Below are 16034 nucleotides of genomic sequence, written 5' to 3'. Positions count from 1 at the left end.
CACAATTTGGTGCTATCGGTGTGAACTGGAGTGCAAGCTGTAACCTAATGCATCCGACATTTTCGAGCGTCGAGCATCGAGCATCTAGCTATTCCGTATGCGTTTGGCAATCAGACTCAATCTAGGCAGCTGTCAGCTGTCGTCCGGGTGACAAGTACATGTGTCATTGAGCGTTAATTAAACATTCCGATGCTAAATGGGAATAAACTGCACAGCACGCTTACCTGGCAGTTTAGTCTCGAGTGCCTTTCGTCCCTCCCGAAGGCCCACCCCTGGCTCTGGTCATCCGTCTAGCTTCGACTGTTTTCCCATTCGGCCATGCACTCGGACTGGTCGAACAGTCGCCGGCGCCGGCACAAGAAAAAAAAGTGCCAAAAGTTCTCAGTTCGCTTGTCAGACAACATTTTAATTAAAAGTTCTGTTGGACTCGTCATCTTTCCTGATGCTGCTGCCCAATGGCGGAGTTACATAATTGCCGTTGATCCGCCGTATGATTGATGCTGCTCGGAGTTTGGATGTGAGCGTGCTGCGAACCCAAGCCCCACTCTAGTGTCATCCACTCTTGAGATGATACGTGGCTCAGATTCTCGCAACTTTTGTTGCTTTTTTCGAAGCTGCCTTCCAGCGCTTCTGTAAGCCAGTAAACAGATTCAAGAGACATGAATGATGGGGTATATAATACTGGTTGCTTTTATGGCAAGCACTTTACATAATCATGAATCGGCAGGGCAGGACAGGGCAGGGCAGGGCAGGGAAAGACAAACCCATCGAAGCCGCTATTACCCGTATATTGGAAAACCGTGCAAGACCGCAAAATAGCCAAGTTGGACGGCACGAAATTAAATTTAAATGTGTGAAAAAAATGCAGCTACTCGTATCTCGAATTGTCACAAGGCAAGGCGACAATTGCGAACAGTTTTTCCGGCGGCGATATTGCTGCCATTATTTCGTTGCTGCTATGGCTGTGCGGGCAATGGCTGTTGCCATTTGTATGGCACTCATTTGCATATGCGTGGGCATGAATTTTGATGGTCCTGCTGATGGGTTGGTGTCCAGAGCGGGGCTAGACCCACAGGGTATTCCGCGCCAGGAGCATCTTCCGCTCTGCTTTGTCCGTGGTGAGGAAAATCGATTCAATCGATGCTGCTACCCGCTGGCAATGGGAGGAGGGATGGCGAAAGGCTTTAGGTCAATTAGATTACCTGCACCGGAATCAGTGTGGAACGGGACCATGAGTGGCGTACCACTAGTAAAGAGAGTCGTGTCGTTCGCTTTTTTCGCACAGTGAAACAGGGGAAAAAAACCTATAAAAACCGAAAGTAAATAAGTTAAAAGGAAAAGCTGAATCAGTGTAAAGTGAATATAGCCAATCGACTTCCGATCTCCGCGAGCTAATGCGAGATCGAGTGCTTAGCCGCCATCAGCGAGCTTGCTGGATCCCCGATTGTGATGCGAATGCGCCCCTCGCGGACCGCTGACGCTGGCTAACGCTTCTCCAGTCGCCCGCCAATCTCCCGCCGCGCTCCGCTCGCATATCCGACGGAGAATGGATTATTCGCAGGCCCAGAGCTTGATGCTGTCGTTTCTGTTCGTTCTCAGTGCGGGTGCTAACGCTAACGCCAATGGGGAGGTCATATTCCGCATAGATCCGCTGGGTAAGCATCAATTAATATTCTCCGCCCTTAGAGTTACTTCTCAAGGAAAATTATATATTATTTTGAATGATGTAACACTAGCTTATAACAGGTTCGTAAATATTAATTGGAAAAGTAAATTCGACCCCTCAATATTCATATGAAAGATGCAACTCTAAAGCAAATAGTACCTGCTATTTGAGCAACAAGTAGATCTATGAGATATAGATATGCACCCAAATTGGATTGTAACAAAATATTTTTTGGTCCGAATAAAAAAGGCTGCGTTCTGCTCGGGGACCATTAAAAGTATTCTCTCAATTACCGAACCATTCTTGCCGTGGGATAACCGCTCTCATTCTGCGCTTCCTGGGTGGCTGGATGCTCTGCTCAGTTTTGGCCAGAGGAAAAGCTTAGGGGCGGCACACGGCGTCTGAGTCCGAGTGCGGCCTAATCCCAGCTGTTCACAAGAGCTCTGCTGACGTGTCAAGTATTCACAGTGCTCATCGCAGATCAGACCTGCGGACTTCCACACGAATACGAAATATTTACTCGTAAAGCTGCAAAAATATACCGAAGCGGCAGCACCGGGAAATGCTTTACTTGCTTATGAGTCCTCTTATGAGTCCTTGGGTGGCAGATAGCCAAAAACTTTGCGTATGCGCGGCGTGTAGGCCGCCACGCCTATCCGGGCATCTCTATTTGACAAAACACGCTCATAAATTTTGTGCTGGGTCTCACAAGTTTCCGAGTACAAAGATGGATAAGTATCTCTATCTGCAGCTATGGTGGTGGACGTGGACGTGGGACCACGGCACAACAGCGGTAAGCGCAAAGTTTTAACAAAGTATTAAAAAAGCTCGTAAAATGTCATAAGCTTCGTAGCCTAGGATAAGGTCCAGGTCTACTGCAGAAAAAAAACAGACAGCAAGCCCAGCACAAAAGGACAAGTAATGCTACATATTCCGTCGCGACTATATATGTATATCTATCCTTTTCCCTTTTGTTTCCCTGGCATTTAATTTACGAATGAACGGATTTTTATCCGTCGACACTTGGCTGTGTGCTTTCCTTCCCAGCGAGCTCAGAGGTCCCAAAACATATCTGCCAAAACAGTCTGAATATACACATCAGAATAGACTACTGCCGTACATACATATATACATATGTATGTATGTTAAAGGAGGAAGCAGTTTTTAACTAAATTTTTTGTTGGGGTACAACAAGAACAAATCTGTTAGTCTAGATCTATGTCCAAACTACATTTTCCCCGATGAAAAGGATAACTTCCATCTGTGGCAGGTCTCAGTCAAAGGCTGCAAAAAAGGACGACGGACAGATGCGCCATGCTGACATAGAAAATACACGTAAATGAATTGATTCCATTTGTCGATGTCCGAAAAACTGTACATAAATATTAAATTTCGTTTAATTATATTTATTTGGTCACTGAACAGAATTGGGCGAGCGCCGGTCATATCAGTGACATATCAAGTTTTATTGGCTGAAATGGATGGAGGCAGGGGCAGGGGCAGGGACCAGCCCCACTGTGTCAACAGACGAGAATTGCCATTTATTGTTCGGAACAAAATGGGTCAATAAAATATGGAAGCAACGCATCCTGAGCACGGGTGCTCTGACGGCGACAGTGGAAGGCCAGGCCAGGAATGGACGGTGCTGGGAGGAGGACGACAGGAGCAGCAGCAGTCCGTGGAGCAATCAGACGAATTTGCTTAGAGGGAAACGAAGACAGCAAAGTGGCAAGCGGGACCACTAGTAAGGGGACGCAAAGGCAGCGACGGCTGACTAGCAATGGCAACTGGGTGTGGTGTGGTGTGGAACAGAAGGCAAAGTTCATGGGGATAAATCAAAACAAATCAATTTCTTCTACGCCATTGACTTGGGAACACCCGATGACAGTTGCTTACTCGTGTCTGGCCCGCTTCGGTTCCCAGCATCGGTTCCCAGAGCGTTGCCCTGTCCCAAAGCGTTTCCAGGCAGCGCTTTTGGTCCTGCTCGCAGATCAAAAGCAAATTGCAGTGACAGTCAAATTGGGTTAAGTGGGCGCACCCCACTGACGCGGAGGTCAAATGTTTTGGGAACTGCAAATCAAAGAATATACACGCACGGATACACAGGCTGGTAACGCACCTTTTATCATCCCAAATACTGCCCACTCTCGGAGCGCTAGCGTGTTCCCAGAAGTACTAGTAGACTGAATTAACTTTCGCGGAGCTCCGTCTCAGCTCTAACCTAATCTGTTCCTGCTTTTACTGTCCGCTATATTGGCACTTAAGTCAAGGCTTCCCGTTGATGGATGCTAGGCGGGTCTGGTATCATGGAGGATGGAGGAAGTACAGCTTAGGGGCTCTGGGTACGATTGAACTCTGCACTTACTGCTCATAGAATATTTATTTTCCTCTCGGCGTTTCATTCGAAGAGTATGCTCTTCTGTTGGATGTATGTATCTACGAGTATCTGGGACCTGCTTGTACTCTGGCGCAGCATTCCATTAATTTTTAATGGTGCTCATTCAAAGGCGAAGCCATTTATTTGAATTTGACAAGAAATAAATACATTTTTAAAATTATGTTAACTTGATTTGCTCCACTTTCCACTACTTCTTCACCAAGCTTAGCTACGAATAATTCGAGTCGCACAACGGACTGAAATCACACGACTGATTTCGTGTTCGGCCATCTCTGTGCCTTCCGACTGGTTAAACGAAGGGATACTTTTTACTCTCCTCGGAATTTGGTGCCTCTGTAGACATGCATTATTCATATAGTCATATATGTTAAGCGAGGCGATATACTTGCCTGTGAGACATACAGATGGCAACTTCAGACTTCATAATGTAATGCCATCGCTTACACAAATTTCATGCCCGACAGTTCGAAACGTAAATGAGGAGCCCAGATCGCATTCCCCATCCACTTCCACATCATCGTTGACACCGTTTCCCCGCAAAGAGTGCGGTTCGAGGAAACGACCCCATTCCCGCAGCTCGGCGAGGGACTCCTTCTGCGGCGCTTTCAATTTCAAATCAAATAAAAAGTTTTGAACAACCGCCCAAAAGCTTCACGTGCCTGTATGGGCAGACGCACCCACATAGGGTGGGATGTGGAAGTGGATGTGGCTGTGGCTGTGAGCAGCAAGGTCAAAGGGACTTTTCCTTATTTTTATTGTTTTTCGTTTCAGTTTAAACCTCCGGCTCAAACACTTTCGCTTTAAAATGTAAACCTCGCATGCGGCAGCTGCGGGACGTGATCTCCGGGTGTGGAGAGACCAAGAACACAGAGATTTTATGGCCAAGTGCAGCCAAAAGTTTATGGCGCTTCGTACCAGGGTGATTCGATTACTTTTCTGAAACGGCTCCAATAAAAACTTCAAGTATTTCTAAAATACTGGCGACCACAAAGACCTCCAACGAACTAGTTCAAGGACGAGAAAGTTAACACAAGTATGTCAGTGCTCGGCCACTTCCGATTAGTTGAGGATAATGAGTGTATCCTCCAGATACATTTGCCTACAGCACCATTCCTGCGTGTCCTTTGTTTGGTGGTCCTGACTGTCCCTTAAAATTTACTGTCACGGGGCGTTGCCCATTGCCGCATTGAATTGCCATCTACCCGAAGAAATAATTACGAACGGCCCCAAACGGCGAGGAGGAGGTGTGCACGTGGACAGTCCCCAGTCCCCAGTCGCCAGTTTTCAGACCCTGTCCATCCCGCCATAAGTGGGGGAGATCGGCATTTGAATATAATTTACGGCTCGCCATATAAATCACACCGATTCGCACAACCCTAACCCGGGCACCTTCCATTCCCACAGTCGTTGCCGCCACGCCTTCGCTCGGGGCAGGGCAGTCGTCAGAAACAAACCAAATCGTTCGCGCAGTCACCGAACTCATTAGGGATAAAGCGCAGGCCACGAAGCGAACGGCTAAATTATTTTGCCATATCCGCCCTGCAGCGTTGTTACTGGAGTCGGGCCCCGCCTGATGGATGTGTGTTTCATTCCACACGGGCATATTCGCCATTTCGGTGATATGTTCCGAACTGGACCAGTTTACGGCAGTCCTGCCGCAACAGAACCATTAAATTAGATGGACATTTGGGGAAGCTCGTCGGGACTCGTCGATGCTTTAAAATTGCAATCTCACTGCGGGGACTTAGAGGGTCTCAGACACTACTGCAGCGACACTCGTAGTGATAATTAAGTTTGCCTATACCCATCGCCCTATATATACCCAGTCCGCATCAATGGAAGAGTATCTCGCATGGGTCGGGTGCGAGGGGCGGCCAATTTTAAATCGAAAACAATACCCGACACCTTTTTGAGGGTGAAAATTATATGCTTTTGAAGTTCGGTTTTTATTTCGATTGTGGATCCCAGGACGTAGGGGCTTTAAGTCGCTTGTTTCTCGCCCCATTAGATATGTGTTTCCTAGAGGAACGTCTGTTCTTTACATCCTTTCGAAAGCTTTCCACAGCCCTACCATTAAAACCCTGGCGTCCTATCCCCGTGGATAAGGTTAAGAAAACAGCAAGCACTTGTGCATATTTAAAGATTAAGCTAAAATTAAAGATTGTTGGACTTGTTTAGAATTTTACCGGTTGGCAACTTTAAGTCGAGGGAACCGTCCATAGGGCCTACTTATTTTTAATTGCGAAAATATGTTTCCTTGCTTCCTCCATCAGTCGGTTCATCCTCCGCGTTCGGCAACGCAGAGGCAGACCGGAAGAAGGCATAGCGGTGGCCCTCTGTATAAAGCTATCTTAATTTCCCCTGCTCCAATATGTGTCGCAGCCACACCTTCCATGCCTCCCACACCCACAAGTACTCCGAGTACTCCGCGCTGTTTGCTCAGGTGGAGAGCTTTAGCGACTGCGGGTTTGTTAGGGGCTAGGACGCTGGCTTTCATTGTAATTGGGGAAAAGTTCTGGCACGCAAGGACGGATCCTTTTCAATTTAGTCCTTTGTTTTTCATATCATCAGACTTACAATGAGGGACAAGAGAACCGTACAAAAGGGCGTCCACGTTCTCCCGAATGGTGCTGACTTGCACTTATTCGGTTATTTATTTTTCTTCCACATCCCCATCAGATGATGTCGACATGGAAACCTTTAAAATTATGCTATAAAGATATTTTATGTAAATCACCTTTTTTTTACAGCGCTACTGTCGGCCACGCTGCGCACGTATCAGAAAGCGGCCTGCGACTCGGACCAGGTGGTTATTGCCTGCCCTCGAGGCACCAGCATCTCAATTGAGTTTGCCCAGTACAACAAGTTTGTGGCGAAAGGTAAGTATGTGGACTTACCACACCCTGTGCAGGACAGGAGCCACTTTTTAGCTTTAACGTAATTCAACGTAATGCACATACCCGTGCCACCCTCCGATTTCTCCCAGATGGCTATAGCATTGAGGAGCTGTGTCCAATTTCTGGAGCCGCTGCAACCGAGATTCGTGGCAAGGCGAAACACCTGCTACGGGGATCCATCTTTGGCTCATCCTCACAGAAAGTTCCTGCCAATCGCTATGTAAATGGCGGCTACGGCGGCTATGGCTATGGCGTGGCCATGGCGGTGCCTTCGGCAGTGGATGCTCTCACCAGCACAGGGGCAAGTGCAACTGGTTCTGAGCTGGAGTCTAGGAGCACTGTCAACTCTGGAAATCCTGGGAAGTCCGTCCCTGTTGGCGAGCTGCTCAGCCCCGCTGATAATGGCGATGATTCGCCAGAAAATTGCATGTGGCCGAATGCTCTACAGGTACGAGTGCACATATAAGAAACGAATATTAGTGGAATTCAGATGAGCTACTTAATTATGTCCTGTTCAATTTATTTTATTCATGTTATTCATATTATTGTATTCATGACCTGTAATTCAATACCATACCAAATGTTCCTTCTTACTTAGTTACATTTCCCATTTATCATTTTCAAGATTGTTTGAAAAACGACCCCGAGCCGTAGATATTCAGGTCGCCTCAGATACGATAAATCCTTTGTTTGGTGCGCGCGTCAATGCGCGCGTCTGGTAGGCAGACAAGGGCAATTTTCCACATTCGGAGCTTCACTTCCAATTCATTAAATATTTTTGTTTCCTTTTCCCCCATTTGATTGGGTGGGGTTGCTGATTCGCTGACTAGTCAGCAGAAAATACGAATTTAAACTCGAGGAAAATTCCACAATAGGAAAAACAAGAGAGCATAGCTTGAAACTCTTTGCGTTTAATTTTAGTTAGATGCCCGTCAGAGGGTGCGTCATAGACGTCAGAGTGTTTAGGATGGGCAGGAGAGTGTGGTGCTGTAACATCCTTTCAAATTGACGAAGGCCGAATGTTGACTTTCTATCGAGGCAAGCCAAGTCAGGGCCTCCCAAATCATCTCCCGCTGTGAATTGTCGTTAGACGGAAAACCTACAGAAACGAATCCTGAGAACGGATTCGACAGCCGCCGCTTAATATGACTGCCACAGCACATCATTTGTCGCATCTTTTTTGTTAAATGGCCACCATTGTTTGTCGTTGCTGTGGCGTTGTGTTTCCTTAATTTCGTACTGTTCCTCCATTGCTTTTCATTGACTGTCATTGGCTGCTAGACAGCATAGCCCTATTTTTCAGGCTGGAGAAACGCTGTCATCACAAGATAGTGGCGATGGGAATATATTCTATAATTTATATATTCTATATATTTATTAATATTCTAGCTGTTTCCTTTTCACCGCACCGCTCGTTGAATATCTCACTCTTCCTCTTTTCAATTGTCATCCGGCTGCTATATGGACCTCGCTCATTCCGCCAGAGGGCGCACACTGAACGAAGTACAGTTTAAGAAAGAGAGATAAAGAGAAATAATCCGATCTATTCCAAATTCAGTTATTTAGTATATATGGTAATTTTCTATGATTCTGCTTTCTCGTGTCTTCAAACTTGTGGATGCCACAGATTTTCGACCTTTGTTGGTTGCTTTTATAGTCTCTGAGATCTGAACAGACTATACCTACTCGGCTATTGATGCTGATCAAGAATATAAATATATATTTGTGGGGCCGGAAGCTCTTCCTTCTATACGAATCTAATCTACCTAGAAATAGAGAGTCTAGATACTCTTTGAGTACCGGTTATAATCAAGTGGCTTCAGCCAGACTGACGCTCTTTTGTGACACATTTTATTGCAATGTAAGTTTCCGTTAAGGACGAGCAAACGGAGAAGCAAAACACAAAATAAAATACAATCGGTAACACTTCCATTACGTTTTTAGGGCAAATATTTTATTTCAATTTGCAAAGTTTGCAATTCAGCGCAGAGCTCTGCTGCCTCGTTGACTTTTCGTGTCTTCTGTTTGCACCTTAATGCGGAGCAGACAGAGTCTGGGTGGACTGGAAAGCAACTAATGCACGGCTTGGTCTTGCTCCTTACTTTCAGTACTCCCTGCTTCAGACGGTGGTCGAGGCATGCCAGAAGAAGAAGCACTGCAAGTTTCACGGATCCCCGCAATTCTACGGACTGGGAGCCAGCGGAGTGGGCGATTCGTCCGGCACCAGCAGCTATCACAGCAGCACGGCTAGCTCCAATGCAATCAGCAACGACCCCTGCCCCAAGCGTCGGAAAATCGTCGAAGTTGCCTACAAATGCCGCCCATGTAAGTCAACCAACACACCCATGGAACAGTCGCAAGTTTTTTTTTCAATTCGCCCGAATTTATTTGGAGCACAAGGGACACGAGGGTATACGTAAAAGGGCAGAAAATGCGAACACGATACACCGCCACATCGATACCCGTGTAGCCGGGAGTTTCTGGGCTACCTATTGATTCCGGGGGTGGAATACCCTCGACAGCCGGAATCGACACATAAACGTCCAACCGAAAAAGTTAAATAAAAGTTCGCCGGGGTCAGGCTACGGGCTGCGCCCTGAGCAAAGCTTACCCTATCCGCCAGCTGACAGCCAGGGCCGGAGGTAAAAACAGGGACTCGGGTGCTGTCCCGTCGGCGAAATTCGAGGGGAGCACAGCATGCAAGTTGGCTGGAGCTAGCACGGAACAAATTTCCTCGTACGTACATAGTATATGTATTGGAGGATACTTGTACATGTACGAGCATAACAAGTTTAGCGCTCTGTCGTGCGTTCCAAAAATCCAGTGAGGTGGAAGGGCGGCCTGGGTTGGGGCTTTGTTAGCGCGGAGCTGCAGAGTCGGCTATGACGGCAGAAGGCCCTGGAGGCGGCTGCAAACGGGACAGTCAGAAGAGGAGCTTCGCTCCCGGGATCTGGCAGTCCATTCGCCTTTGGACGTGCTTCGTCGAACACGGAAGAACTTCGATGACACAAAATTAACTTCCATCGGTGAACAGGGATCTGGGCCCAGAGGAAGCAGGGCAGGACAGACAAGGGCGCTTCCAATTGCAGTGAATGTTGCGCACTTATTGTACGAACATTTGAATTTCAGACCTATAATCGGAGGGCTGGATGGAGTGGCAAGCACATTTAAGTCAGATGCAGCGCGAGCACCGTGTCTTTCAATTACGAAATTGTCGAAATCGTTGAAATCGTTGACTGCTCTACCGGGCTTTTCATTGTCGTAACGTCCGTGTGGCGCCCATTCACACAGTAACTACATATTAAACGTCTTTTCGTGAAGTAACAAAGGGGAAATTCGCTTTGAATCAAAGTTGGTTCCTCCATTCAATGAGTTGCGCAACAGTAGTTTATTTGGCAAAGAAATTGAACATTCCACTCTATTATGTATTCATAAGCTTTGTTCTATGTACCGATTTCAGATGAGTTCCGCAGCAAGGTTGCCTGTCACAACGATGTTGCCCAGCTGGAATGCAACCCGTACTCTCGGATAGCGGTGTACAGCGCCAGTTTTGGGAGGACCGAGTACGAGAGCATCCAGTGCCCACAGCCGCAGGGTGTTCGCGAAGAAAGTAAGTTTGAGTTTGGGAGCTTTGGTAGGTTTGGGAGGTTTCGGAGGTCATCTGAGGCACTGACTCTCATCAATCATGGCTCCGACAGCGCACTGACATTGATTCTTCACCTTTTGCACTTTATTTCCATCGTTCTATCTCCGTGTGTAGCGTGCCTCGCCTCATACGCGACAGAGACCGTCATGCAAATTTGCCACGGACGACGGCGATGCAACCTGGCAGCTGACGCAAACACCTTCGGCACTCCGTGCCAGCCCAACTCGCGAATGTATCTGAAGGTTGTTTACACATGTGGTAAGTAGAGCACTAGAGCATGAGGGGGCTTTGGTAGGGGCTTGGTGGGGGCTTGGTGCATCCAATCGTATCGAAGCACAAGATTGATGCCTGGTGCTTCTTTTTCGATGCCTGACTTGGCCGCTTGATTTATGTACATCAATTAATCCGCTGCATCCCTCCTGTGTTTTCGTCTAGTGCCAAAGCAAGTGCTCAAGGAGAGCAACGACTCGGAAGTGGAGCCGGACGAGTCTGAAGACTTTGAGGGCGACATCAACGACCTCTACGACGACGAGTTGATCTACAAGGAGTCGGAGGCGATACCAAAACTCTACGGAAACACAACAGCGCTCGGAAGGCGCAACAGCACCAACGGGCCTGGGTCCGGAGCTAGTGCCAATCCTGCTGGCAATCAGACCATGACGAACGGCTCCCTGGTCTCAGATGTCGATGGCAGTGGCGTCAATCCTGTAATGACACATAGTGCCGACTTGAGCCTAGAGGGTAAGCCATTTTTTAAACTTAAAGTCAGACCTTGTTTGTTAAATGAAAGCGTAGATAAATTCAGCCTCTTCTTGACACCGGCTATTGAACTGCAGTTGTCCTTCTGACAGACCTAACCTGCAAGCAGCACGGACCTTATACCACAACAGTTTTGCACCACCCGTGTTTGTCCGAACTGCCACTAGAGCGCCGCAGACATTCGTAATGTAGAAATCTGATTTGCAAATAATATCCAGTGGCGGGGTTTTAAATCCTCGTGGCTCCTTTTCGCTCGCAATTGCTACCAGATGATACAAAAATTGCATTGTACTTCTACAGTATTGTTTTTTTTCGGATAGCTTTAACGAAAAGCTTTGACCTTAAAGTACCTTCAATGCCTGGCGGACTTCTGCTTCTAATATGCTGAGGATGCCTAGCGTTTGTATGATCTTTAAAATCCTCCTATTCTATCCTCTCCGCAGATGACCAGGAGCGGATGTACTTCTACCTCCTTATCATTGGGTCGCTGGGCGTGCTCTTCTCTATCGTCATCGTTGCCACTAGACTCGTGTTGCAGAAGCGTCGGGGTCTTGCAACCAATACGCACTCCACCTCCAGCTCGAGCAAAGGCGGCGGGGGCGGAGGAGGCCTAGTCGACGAGACGACAATTCCCAGCGGCTTTAACGACACCATTTCCGAAATAGATGCAGACATCGACCTCACTACTCCAATACCTGTGCCCAGTGTGTCCAAGAACGAGGTGAGTGACTAAGAATGAATTTGGTGGCTCATTCCTCTTCACACCGATGCTCCTGCAGAACTATTTGACCTACGCGCCAGCCAGCAACTTGTATGCTAGCCTGGCTCCTGGCTCTGGGCCTGCCACTGGGTTGATAGCGAATCCCCTTCTAGTGGGAGCACGGCAGTCGCCCGACCTCATTGGCATATCCTCAGGCACCTTCGTGGCGACGAGCAGTGCCAGCGCCGGTCCAGGAACGGTGGCGGGAATTCTGACGCCGGCCATTGTCATTGGAGCCAACGGAGCTGGAGCAGGCTTGCCCGGCAGCAGCGCCATAAGTAAGTAACCGCTCCACTGCCCCATCCGCTTACTCCATATCTCGCTTTCCCCTCGGAAGGCACAATGGTACCAATCACTTCGCTGGCTCAGTACACGACGGCGCCGACAATCAGGGGCGGGTATATCATAAACGCTGAGGGCATGGGCATGGGCGTCCTGCAGCGCCAAACCAATACGCCCACGCCGCCATCCTCGCTGGCGGGCGGTTCGCCGGCGCACCCTCCATCACAGCAGCTTCAGTCTCCGCTAAGTATGACGACGCTGAGCCATGTAGCCGGGCCGGGCACCTCGACGCTGCGCCGCTCCAAGCCCCCCATGCTCCAGCCACAACTCTCCTATGACGGCACTGCGCCGCGGACATTGTCCACTGGCGTGGCTGTCGGGTCGCAGTTCTACTACGGATGACAGAGCACTCTGGATTGCGAGCCCCATGTGTATACCACATCAGTGAGCGTCGCTGTCGCCCCTCCCAATGTTAGCAGCAAGACTAGCAAAGACATTCCGGGACATCAGTTGCTCGAACCCTCCGAACGTGCAACAACTGTGGATGCGTTTGCTGGACCCTAGCCACCCGTGGATACGAGTGTTTCTGTGCGAGACACCAACGACAATACAAAGAAAATCCTAGCCAGCTCCTCCCGTTTGCAGCAGTACACAGGGCCAGATTGAGGAGTGCTCTCTTGTCCGGCGTTAAGCAATTTGGTGGAGAGGACTAAGGCGAGCTGTTTTTAAATATGGACGAGCTTTCGGTAACTGTAAATACCTAATGAATGAATGCATTTTGAGATTATAGCCAAAATTATATTGGTTCATAGCCCGAGGTAGAAAAGGTCTTAAGCCATCTTGTAGGTTGTCTGTCTACCAGCGTGGATGTCGTTCGACGTATCTCGAATCAATTTAGTGGTACAGCTTTGTCTGTCTTTCTGTCTTTTATGCTTCTGCGACCAAAAAAAGGAGTTGCCTTACAAATTTGTTGTACCCAATAAGTGAAAGTAAATTGCGCGGGGTTCATTTGGCGTTATCAATAATGTAGCGACAGACATAAGCATAAACATATTGCCAACAAATAGGCAGACACGGCCTCAGAGTACTGCTCATCTTCACCCCCATCATATCCATCAAGCCAGCAGTGTGGGGAGGGGGAGGCAGCGTACGTGTGGGAGGACCGAGTACTAATGGCTGCCGCTTAGGGGCGACGTCTAACACAAATACTGCCACATACTCGCACTCGTAAGTCGTCGCACATCCGCACAGATAACGAAGCAACTCCCCGCAGAGTAAACAAAACACGACTTCTCATAAATGTCGAGGCCTAGGCCGGAGCCTGCCCCTGCCAGAGAACGAGTAGGTATGTAAATTTTGGGGGCACATACGTTCAATTACCAGTTGTATGTGTGGGTTCTTGTAGCACTGAGACATGTAAATGCTTTATTCCTCCAGATTCAGTGTGTGTGTTTGTGTGTGTGTGTGTGTGTGTGTGTCTATGTGAGACTTCGTGTAGCTCATTGTGGGCCTCAGATTAATGCGATACAAATGTACATATGAGCGTAATTAATATCCGGCATTGCTGACTGACCCTAGACGTGGGGAGCTGGGGCTGGAGCAGACAAACGAGCTAATGGATTGCACGGAAGCGCTCTCCCGCGGCATATGTGTACCACCGGAAATGGCGTGGTTTCTATGAACGGCGCGCCACACTGGTAGACACAGCATTATAGGTCATAGTCGTAGACTTTTATTTAGAGATAGATCTATAACATAGGCAATTCGCTTAACTTCGCGTTGTCTTGGACGTTGCTGGCATGCATCCTCGACGACGAACCAGGGCTGTTTCTGTTTCTGCGGGAGTTCAGCTGCGATAGCCGTTCAGCTGTGGGGTATACGCATGGTGTACACCCACACCCACACCCACACAGCTTGCACCCTCGAGTGTGCGTCTGAAATGTCAAGCATTTACGAACAGGCCAGCTTTTCGTTGAACTACTCGCACTCGTGCGTATCTCATCGTGTTGTTCGGTTTGGGGATTTATTTCGAATGTCAAGTGCCTTCCTAATTAGCATTTAAGTGTGTACTTACTATCTACGAGTACTTCAAGTCGTAGGCCACAAAACGAAGGAGCCTGCATTTAGTAAAGTGTATATAGCATAGCCTACAGCCAAACTGAAATAACTAACCTAATGGATGGTCACATTAAAATAGCTCAATTTAGCCAAGATGTAAATACGAGTATCACTATCACTAGGCACTATCAGTAGGCAAAAAATTGGAGTGCATAGAAATGGGAGAGTGGAGTGGATCTGGACCTCCATCAGACTCCTTTCAGTAAGTCTATGTAGCACCCAACAGATGTGGTTCTCATTAGGACAGCAGTTAACCAAATCATACACATGTAAATAAATTATTCCTGTTAGCTAAGCCACAATGAATAACTCGTATTCGTCTATGAAAATGAAAATGTTCAGAGGGAAAATATAAACTTGAATCATCAAAAATACACACATGCAGGCATACTAATCGAACCCGTATTCCTCTATTGCTGTGGCGAGGCATTGGCCATTGAGTATGGGTACTTACGGATACGGAAACTTTGCGTAAATATCTATGTAACGTTGAGAAGAAAGTTGAATGAAACCACAAAAATATGTATAGCCATAAGAGTAATCTGTAGGTAAACTGTGAAAAGATTTTGGTTCCCTTCACTTTCCATTTCCTCTCCCACTTCCCATTCTTATGTACTGTACATTTTATACGTTTCTTTTTAACAAAATAAATAAATGAAATATTAACTTACCTTCGTGGACTTTCGTTTGGGGAAAAGTTAAATGTTGATATTAATCACCTCGAATACGGTGATTATGATCTAGAATGTCTATCAGTTATCATCATCATAATCAGTAATCAGATAACCTCGTGAAATCCAAATACCAAATTTGATGGATTATCGGGGTTGATATCTGCTGCAGCACTACTCCATGAAAAAATCATAAATAATCAAAGATATACGTATGCAAGAACGATAGATTGGGACCCAAATTATTTCCAGGACTGTTAAGACGTTGATTTTAAGTAAGTATACACTAGAATTATATATGCCTCCATAAGCATCTTCCTCTTGGAAATTTCGCCCAACTAATTTTGATTATGGTAAAGGAATCCCATTAAATGAACCAGCAACAAAACATCCTTTCAGTACTCACTCTGAGAGAATGAATACAGGAAAGGGGAAACAGACAGCACAAAATTGGTTAGAGCGCTTCAGCGAGAAGAAGCATTTCCCAAACTATTTGATTAAATTGGTTGGGAGCGATATTTATGGGCTCGGCATGAGCTTCGCCTGCTAATTGGTTTATAAATTAGAATTTCAACGGAACATTAAGCCAGCCATCTCAACCACAGCAAACCCACAGCAGTTTCGAACAGCGGGGTAATCAATATTTATTGCGCCCCAACTAAGCAGCCAATAGAGGAGGTGGTGAAGACCCTGCGGTATCTCCATTACCATGGAAGATCCAAACAATTAGATGGTAAAATGAAGACTACAATGCTGAGAATGCTCGGAAAATCTATACCAAGGCTTAAAAGCATCATATTAATGAACTACGTTTGTAATTACTAATTTTTAAAGCAC

At 47.1% G+C, this 16034-nt stretch overlaps 1 protein-coding gene across 3 annotated transcripts in view; it reads left to right on the top strand.

Moving 5' to 3' along the window:
- The window catches only part of LOC6594661, a 28386-nt gene extending 13245 nt beyond the window's left edge, over nucleotides 1-15141 (top strand). For 2 of the 3 annotated variants that reach the window (XM_026984126.1, XM_026984125.1), the window contains exons 2-11: nucleotides 1286-1655; nucleotides 6815-6943; nucleotides 7051-7409; nucleotides 9070-9286; nucleotides 10422-10571; nucleotides 10722-10865; nucleotides 11043-11348; nucleotides 11810-12087; nucleotides 12146-12404; nucleotides 12464-15141. In XM_026984126.1, the coding sequence (XP_026839927.1) occupies nucleotides 1547-1655; nucleotides 6815-6943; nucleotides 7051-7409; nucleotides 9070-9286; nucleotides 10422-10571; nucleotides 10722-10865; nucleotides 11043-11348; nucleotides 11810-12087; nucleotides 12146-12404; nucleotides 12464-12810 (2298 nt within the window). In that variant the 5' untranslated portion in view covers nucleotides 1286-1546 and the 3' untranslated portion in view covers nucleotides 12811-15141. The remainder of the gene's footprint in view (nucleotides 1-1285; nucleotides 1656-6814; nucleotides 6944-7050; nucleotides 7410-9069; nucleotides 9287-10421; nucleotides 10572-10721; nucleotides 10866-11042; nucleotides 11349-11809; nucleotides 12088-12145; nucleotides 12405-12463) is intronic. The other variant, XM_026984124.1, reaches the window with a different exon arrangement.
- Nucleotides 15142-16034: the final 893 nt, after the last annotated feature.

The sequence above is a fragment of the Drosophila persimilis genome, unplaced genomic scaffold (assembly GCF_003286085.1).
Source record: "Drosophila persimilis strain 14011-0111.01,24,50 unplaced genomic scaffold, DperRS2 tig00000000-arrow-pilon, whole genome shotgun sequence".
Classification (NCBI taxonomy): domain Eukaryota; kingdom Metazoa; phylum Arthropoda; class Insecta; order Diptera; family Drosophilidae; genus Drosophila; species Drosophila persimilis.
Note: the sequence above shows the minus strand (reverse complement) of the source record. Positions and strands in the feature narration are given on the sequence as shown.